The sequence below is a fragment of the Silurus meridionalis genome, chromosome 6 (assembly GCF_014805685.1).
Source record: "Silurus meridionalis isolate SWU-2019-XX chromosome 6, ASM1480568v1, whole genome shotgun sequence".
In the NCBI taxonomy this organism is placed as follows: Eukaryota; Metazoa; Chordata; class Actinopteri; order Siluriformes; family Siluridae; genus Silurus; species Silurus meridionalis.
Genome location: NC_060889.1, coordinates 1323344 through 1332311, shown reverse-complemented (window position 1 = coordinate 1332311; position 8968 = coordinate 1323344). Strand labels below are relative to the sequence as shown.

Below are 8968 nucleotides of genomic sequence, written 5' to 3'. Positions count from 1 at the left end.
CTGCAACCTTCACTCAATCCAGCAAAATAAAATAAATACGAAAGGAATTCAAAAGCAATTAAAACATGCAATAGTTTACTAATTTTATTATATCTTTTAGTGTAGAGCAGAGATGCCCAAACTAGGGTCATCAGGCCAAAGATGGCCCCTGTTGACCTTTGATTTGGCCCATCATGTGTCATATATGATACCAGGATTAAAAAAAAGGAAGGAGGATTCCATTGCCACATAGATTCATAACTAAGTTACCATAACGTTTGAATAATAACGACCAGCTTCATGTCTCTCATTAGAGGTCACTGATATTGCAGGCATATGGCTTTATTGTTTATAGCTTGAATCGTTGTTTTAAACTCTATAATACTGTTAATGAAATTGTTTCTATGTTTGCATTGTGCTATGATTCATTGAACTAGAAAGTGCAGAAAATAAAACTACATTAGCTGAGCTGTTTTCTATTTATTTTATTATTTAATATCTAAATATAATGAATTGATAAATGAAGGGGAATCATGGCAACATTGATTTTAACAATCATTTTGGCCCACAGCCCTCAATCAAGTTTAATTTTTCAGCACTTCATAAGAAAAAGATGAGGTGTAGTCACATCAGTTCTGACATCAGGTTGGGTAACAATCCATTATTTTAAAGATTTCATTAAAATCAGTGGTAAATGATGATAATACAGTTTAGAATATGCTGGTAATAATGAAGGCTTTGATTTTAATATGCAGCATTTAATAATGACTTTGATTAAAATGTGGACAGATTCCCCATGTGATGCTGAATGTAAAACCAGTGTGTTTCAGTAAGAATCAACAGTCTGTCAGTAACATTGGTGACTCTGTCATGTGATGCTGTAGGGAGGAGCTTCATGAACTCTAATCATGTTAACTGGTTAGAGCACAGAATATCTTCATTCAGCTAAAACCATTCATCATGTTCACTGTTATATTCATGTACCTGTGGCTTTCTGTAGGTGAGTTATACATAGATTTATTTTATTATGTTAAATGCTGATTTAATTGTTATTTTTCTGATTATTTATAAGAAAAATCACAATTATGGTCCTGACGTATGTAGCTTGATTGTTTAATGGTTAAAAACATTGTGTTCTCTTCTCTATGACAGGTGACTCCATGGCAGATTCAATAGAGCCACTTTTTACTGACAAACATGTAGATGAAGGTGAAAGTGTTACTCTGTCCTGCAACTACAAAACAAGTGATAAAACCCCCTACCTGCACTGGTACAGACAACAACCAAAATCTAAACCTGCATTCCTTCTTAATATTATGCAGACTGGAACTCTACTTTCTGAAAAACCAGCACGAATGGATGCTAAAATTCTTGGAGATAAAGTGGATCTGATCATCTCCTCTGCTGCTGTATCAGACTCTGCTCTATACTACTGTGCTCTGGTGCCCACAGTGACAGGAAATCCAGCTGCACTGTACAAAAACCCTGACACACTTTTGTTTAAGTATCTTGAAGGAAGTTCTGACAAATATTTTGAGAAGTTTAAATACCCTCTTTAAGGATGTTCTCTCGTGTTTATAAAAATAATATATTGTTGGTACATGCATTAATTCTTTATTAAATTATCTACACGGGTCATTTCTGTGCATTCAGGTTCACCCTGAATGAGATATCAGTCCTTTGCAGAACTCCATGCACAAACCCTTTCACACACTCATTCACACTTCAATTTATCCCAGCAAATTTCCTATAGTCATGTTTTTTAGAAACACGCACAGACACGGGGTGAAAACACAGAACTGTACACAAACTTACAATAACTTCAGCACACACACCTCCGTTAACCTGCTGAAGTGCACCTGATCCTCAAATCCCTCTTTCTCATGAAAACATCCCTGAGAGCTGCCTATCATTTAATGCAGACTGAGAAGCTAGAATTGTGTTCAGGGCTGAAGTGTGATTTCTTTTTACTTTCAATGTCACACTTTCATCAAGTTGTTATATTTGTGGTGAGTTGGAGGAATTATTATCAATATTAGACTGTGGTCTAAAGCTGCTACTAGTAGATGGATTTCTGGCTTAAAATTGCTTCTGGGTTTGAATACGTGAGCAATGTGTGTATAACCTGCATGTGGGTGTAAATACTCATTAATGTGTAAAGGTTTTTCTCCTTAGTGAACACAAGATGGCGCAGTCACTTATCTTATTGTGGAACAGAGCTCCACACAACCCTGCTTACATTATCTGATGATGAACCCTCATTTGCACAATAAAACCTCTGTGATATAAACTACAGCTGTTCTATCTATCTATCTATCTATCTATCTATCTATCTATCTATCTATCTATCTATCTATCTATCTATCTATCTATCTATCTATCTATCTTCTCTTCTCTTCTCTTCTCTTCTCTTCTCTTCTCTTCTCTTCTCTTCTCAAGTGGGGATGAGATCAATAATATAGAGACACCACTACATTACATAGTTAAAATATTTCTAACTGTGAGTTTATTAGTAGATTAAAATATTTTTTTACACAATTATATTAACTTACTGCATCTGTTCTGCACCAATCTGTCAGTAACACTGGTGACTCTGGATGCTGTGGGGTGGAGCTTCATGAACCTTTATCATGTTGGCAGATTATAATGCTGACATTTTCCCTGAGATAAGAGCATTCACCATGTTCACTGTTGTATTCATGTGTCTGTGGCTTTTACTGGGTGAGTTATGAATTTTTATTATTTTAAAAGTGTTCAATTAATGATTGATGAAGTGTGTGGTGCAGAATGTGGGTGTGACATATGGAGGTAATGCTTGCTTATGTTAATGTTAATATCCTTCTGTTCTCTTCTCTATGACAGGTGACTCCATGGCAGATTCAATAGAGTCACTTTTCTCTCCTAAAGTTGTAGATGAAGGTGATGATGTTACTCTGTCCTGCAAATACAAACCAACCACCTATTCTACAGGAAACTACCTGCACTGGTACAGACAACATCCAAAATCTAGTCCTAAATTCCTTCTTTATATTTCTCAAAGAGGAGATTTAAGTCCAGACAAACCCCCAGGAATGACTGCTAAAGTTGATGATGGTGATAATAAAAGAGTAGATCTGATCATCTCCTCTGCTGCTGTATCAGACTCTGCTCTATACTACTGTGCTCTGGTGCCCACAGTGACAGGAAATCCAGCTGCACTGTACAAAAACCCTGACACAGTTTTACTATATGGAAAGCAGCTCTGTCAGTCATGGTAAGTACATTACATGCATTTTATGGGGAAATTGAGCTTCTTTCTTTTCTAATTTGTAAAGAGTGATGTGAATGTGCCATTTAATCAGTCTGTATATTTCTTTTTTCACATGTACTATTACTATAAAGTTTAAAAGATTTGGTTGTCATTGTGCTTAGATCTTTCTTTAGATACTGAGATCATGATCAGTCACATGCTATACCTCAAAATTAGCCAAATGCTTTACTTTAAAAGTTTACTTTTAAAGAGAAGTTAAAGCAGTAGAACTGATTCAGCAGGTGAGTGAAGCCCATCATCTCTGCCTCACAGTTCTGCTGTCACACCATCGACATTCGTCATCTACTGCCTTAAAAATGAACAGTAAATAAACAAATATAATAAATCATTTTTAAAGAAACAAACGTATAAATCAGTCATTTGTTGATGGAGGGCAGGTTATAAGAGCTCTATCAAGTTGTTTGACAGCATGAATCCACCTTGCATTTAAAAAACAAACAAAAAAACACCAAGTGAGATTCCACCCCAGTGCACATACACATAGCCTTTAAATCACAGTCAAATACGTTTTGGTCTCCCTGGTTCAGGCATTAACAGCCAGCTAGAACACACACACACACACACACACACACACACACACACACAGCAAAATTTTGCCTTTCTTTTATAATGATCTGATTTCAACACAAGTTTGAGAAATAAGGGCCATATTTCATCTACTTTTCTAGAAACAAACAAAAATATACAATAAGAAAGAAGAAAAGCTCTGAAGCTGAAAACAACTCAGTGGCAAAAAAATCAACATAGTCTTCAAATAAACAGCATTCTATGTTCACAGTTTTCTTTTTTCTATAATCAGGTCAGATTCCTGACTCTAAAGCTAAACACCATCAACTGTACTCAGTCATGCTAATATGCTAATTGTGGTTTTGTGAAATTTATTTTCCTGATGAGAAATCCTTTTGCACTTTGTCACATAGCAGGATATGGGACTGTTCACTCTAAATCAGAGTGCATTGTGGGTACACAGTAATGAATGAATGTAGTAAACGAAGCTTAATACTCAGAATTCAGACACCACTACAAAATGGCTGACACCCTCTATAGTGCACTATGTAGGAGATAGGGAGCGGTTTCAGACACAGCATGTGTCACCTTCACAGCCAGCAGCACTCTGATGACCTGCACCTGTACTCAATCACAGGTCAAGTATTTGACTATTTTATCACCTTCACCTCACATTTTGTCTTTGTTGAGTCCAAACCTTTGTATTTTACAAAGTTTTATGAAAAAAAAAAAATCATAATTTGCCAATTTTATGTTTTTGAAATTTCCTAAACATTAATATTATGTTGTTCCTGATTGTTTTTCAACCTAAATATATTAATTCACTTGTGTCTGTTCCTGTAGCCTAAAAAGGACATTCTCACTCTCCAAGACAAGTGTATTCATATGAGGGAGAATCCAAATGAAATTCTCTGACCGTTATTTATGAATATGTTGTTAGAGGAAAAGAAAGGTAAGTATGTCTTTCTTGAACTGTTCTAAATAACCATTCAATAGGTGTTTAAATGTTTATATATTTTAATCTTTATTATTACTAGCAGCATGATCAGGTGAGGACAGGAAGGAATGTATGGAAAGCTTTTATTCTATTATTTATTTTTATTTATAAAAATAGAATTTGATTTTTATCAGGTGGAGGGCAAGATACTGTATTTTTATATATTTGCAATTATTTTTTTTTTATTGTGCTATTAGGTGAAGCAAGATCATGGTAACTTACCACTGCATGGTCTATTTTACAACTTATAAAAGAAACTGCTCTGGCAAGCTGTTGCTATTTATTTGGCTATTGTCTTCCATAACATTATATTTTAAAACAATTAGTCAATTTATATTGTAATTTTGCACTGATGACTAATTCAACATTAACAGGCTGAACATTGGCCTTTCCTCATTGTTTTACCAATTCTATTCTTTTATAGTTTTATCTGCTACACGGTCAACACCACCTGCTAACTGCAGGGTTCTGCTGCAGACGTCAATATATGATGGTAAGTCACTAAATATCCATACAGAGTTCTTCTGATCTGTAAAGCTGAGAATTGTACCATATTTAGTAATAATGTTCGCTATCCACATCTTTCAGATCATTTTAACATCCTGGTGAAGAGCAATTGGTGCTGGGCAAAGTCCAGGAAGTTGGTGTAGGATCTCAGCCATATGGACAATAGGGCAATTCTTAATGTTGTAATCAGGGAACTGCTCCTGCTCCCTGAAAGCCAGCAAAAAGTATGAAGTAGAGCAGCTTCTCACAGGCCATGTGGGGACTCAACCAGGAGAGTACTTAGAACTGAAGTATTCGTACTTTTGAACATGACTCATCTCAACATTTCTGTTTTATATAAACAGCATATTGTATTTTACTTCTACCACAGCATGTTTTGTATAAATCTACATTTTAAACCACATAGTTCATCTTTTCTTTTACCACCATACACTAAATATTTTACTGTTTTTATGAGAGAAGCCATAACATTTAATTAAGCATGTTCTTTTTTTTTTTTTTTTTGCTTTTTTTGTTGTTGTTAGTTTTGCCTGCAGTTAGAAGACTTATGTCCTTTTCCCCCCCAAGAGCTTATGTGTCTCTTGCAGACACCAGCAGGTCCCCCACAGTCAGAGGATGGTCATGGCTCCATGTGTGTACACAAGTAAGAATCTTTTTGGGAATTGTTAATTATTTAATTATATTGCTTTTCCAGAAACACCCTTGAACATTAACTACCAATGGAACTCCCTTCCAAACGTCTGAATTCTAAGCAGCATGTTTCAGAGACTGAGAAGCTACATGCTGCTAAATCTGCCAACATGTCATCAGTCCTTATCCTCCTTTATATTTTATTCCTTTATATTCTCCTACCTGGAATGTCTGTTATTTCAGGTGACTTGGAGGGGATCCACGCCTGTTTCACTCAGACAGCACTTTTATTTTATTATTCACCTTGTAAGAATGCTATCAGTGTACATTTACATGCTATGTTGGTATTTGATATTAGCATTACTGGTGATTAGTGATAGTACTATAGTTTATTTGATCCTGTTATCAGGATACTCGCATTTAGATTTTTGTTTTTTTTGCTTTTTTGTTGTTGTTAGTCTTGCCTGCAGTTAGGAGACTTGTGTCCTTTTCCCCAAGAGCTCATGTGATATCATGTGATATGGCAGCAGCCATATCACCCTGTAGCCCAAGACAGCTTGCCCACTGAAGCTAAGCAGGGTTGAGCCTGGCAAGTACTTGGATGGGAGACCACCTGGGAAAAACCAGGTTGCTGCTGGTAGAGGTGTTAGTGAGACCAGCAGGGGGTGCTCACCCTGTGGTCTGTGTGGGTCCTAACACCCCAGTATAGTGACGGGGACACTATACTGTGTAAAAAAAAAAAAAAAGCACCGTCCTTCGGATGAGACGTTAAACCAAGGTCCTGACTCTCTGTGGTCATTAAAAAATCCCAGGATGTCTTTCGAAAACGAGTAGGGGTGTGCCCCGGCATCCTGGCCAAAAACTTGCCCGCTGGCCTACTTAATCATCCCCTCATATTAATTGGCTATATCACTCTCCTCTCCACTAATATGCTGGTGTGTGGTGGGCGTTCTGGCGCAATATGGCTGCCGTCGCATCATCCAGGTGGATGCTGCACATTGGTGGTGGTTGAGGAGAATCCCCCCCTTTCATATGTAAAGCGCTTTGAGTGCTGCAGAAAAGCGCTATATAAATGTAACATATTATTATTATTATTATTATGTGTCTTGCAGACACCAGCAGGTCCCCCACAGTCAGAGGATGGTCATGGCTCCATGTGTGTACACAAAAGTAAGAACTTCTTTGGGAATTGTTAGATACTTAATTATATTGCTTTTCCAGAAACCCCCCTGAATATTTACTACCAATGGAACTCCCCTCCAAACTCCAAGATGCTCACCAGTCTGAATTCTAAGAAGCATGTTCCACAGAGACTGAGAAGCTACATGCTGCTAGATCTGCCAACAGGTCATCAATCCTTATCCTCCTTTTATATTTTATTCCTTTATATTCTCCTACCTGGAATGTGTTATCAGGTGACTTGGAGGGGATCCACATCTGTTTCACTCACTTTCCATTGACAGCACTTTTATTTTATTATTCACCTTGTAAGAATGCTATCATTTACATGCTATGTTGGTAGTTGATATTAGTATTACTGATGGTGATAAGTGAAGGTATATAGTTTATTTGATCCTGTTATCAGCATGCTCACACTTAGATTTTTTTTTTTTTTCCAGCAACCTGTTGCAAAGAGTAGAAACGTGTCCAGTGCTTCTGTCTCTCTCTCCACTTTGGATCTGCCCAATTCATCCTGCTTGCCTTCCTCTAGATGGAGTCTCTTCAATTGGGTTGTAAAGCTGAATATATTTCCACATGACCAGCCTAAAGATCCATGAAGTTACTGAGGAAATCAAGAACTGCAGATGGATTTGGACTGTAATTCATGTCAACATTCTACTACCACAGGCTGCATTTAATTGCCCATCACTGCACAACTTAATGATGAAAGTGTAATGAATGGACATTTGATGCCACCCAAATGAGGATCGGTTCCCTTATCAATCTGGTTCCTTTGAAATATCATATCCTCATACCATCTCAAGAAGTTTTTCTTTGCTACTGTCACCACTTGCTCACTCATTAGGGATAAACATAACAAACCAACGTTTACATTTTAACTTTATAACCGCTTTCTCTCTGTAAACCTGCTTTGGGACAATGTCCATTGTTAACACACACGTGTGGGGGATGTCGAAAGCAGTGCTCAAGAAAGTGGAAGCGTGGCAAGCGGGCGGGTGTCCATGCTATGCTAAAGACTAATCCTAGCCGGCCTGCTCTCCCATCCTTTCTACTTTCAAATGTTGTTTTTTTTTAACCAACTGTCTGTCTATCTCTCACAGAACAACCTCCATGATCCGAACCAGTCTGGGTTCAAAGCGGCTCATTCCACAGAGACGGCCCTTTTGGCTGTTTCTGAGAAACTACATGCTGCTCGGTCAGCCAAGCTGTCATCTGTACTTATCTTTCTGGACCTTTCAGCAGCATTTGATAGTCAACCGCAAGACACTTTCGTCAACCCTCAAGAGCCTTGGTATCTGCGGAACAGCATGGGAATGGTTTGCTTCCTACCTGGAAGGTCGCTCATACCAGGTAACATGGAGATCCACATCTGCCCCATGCAGACTCACCACTGGTGTCCCACAAGGCTCGGTACTTGGTCCCCTCCTTTTCTCCCTCTATACCCACTCCATTGGTGAAGTCATATCCTCACATGGGTTTTCTTATCACTGCTATGCAGATGACTCAACTCATCTTTTCTTTCCTTCCATCAGATACCACAGCTTCTGCTCGGATCTCAGCATGCTTGTCAGACATATCTTTATGGATGAGTGCTCACCAACTTAAACTCAACCCCAGCAAAACAGAACTGATGGTCATCCCAGGTGATTCATCCCCAGGTCAAGATCTCCAAATAACACTTCATGACTCTCTGCTCTCCCCTTCAGCCACTGCTCGTAACCTTGGGGTAACTATGGACAATGAGTCTTTTTTCCCCACATGTCGCTAATGTTGCTCGTTCTTGTCGATTTCATTCGACCTGAACACCTCCCTCTGCAACTGGATCCTGGAGTTCCTGACTGGGAGACCTCAGTCAG

The 8968-nt window shown here is 38.1% G+C and overlaps 2 long non-coding RNA genes and 1 gene segment (V, D, J or C); all 3 read left to right on the top strand.

Moving 5' to 3' along the window:
* Window positions 1–549: 549 nt before the first annotated feature.
* Window positions 550–1211, top strand: LOC124387738. The gene is made up of 3 exons (XR_006926218.1): window positions 550–624; window positions 864–979; window positions 1132–1211. It is a non-coding gene; the product is annotated as an uncharacterized LOC124387738 (long non-coding RNA).
* Window positions 1212–2609: 1398 nt separating this feature from the next.
* LOC124386988 lies at window positions 2610–3404 on the top strand. The segment is given in 2 exon segments: window positions 2610–2700; window positions 2842–3404. Coding segments are annotated over 2 exon segments (486 nt in total).
* Window positions 3405–4488: 1084 nt separating this feature from the next.
* Window positions 4489–8699, top strand: LOC124387736. 2 transcript variants are annotated; one of them, XR_006926214.1, is made up of 5 exons: window positions 4489–4748; window positions 5218–5286; window positions 5382–5943; window positions 8213–8462; window positions 8645–8699. It is a non-coding gene; the product is annotated as an uncharacterized LOC124387736 (long non-coding RNA). The 2 variants fall into 2 exon arrangements; XR_006926215.1 differs by lacking the exons at window positions 8213–8462; window positions 8645–8699 and adding an exon at window positions 7550–7846 and having other exon boundaries at window positions 4492–4748.
* Window positions 8700–8968: the final 269 nt, after the last annotated feature.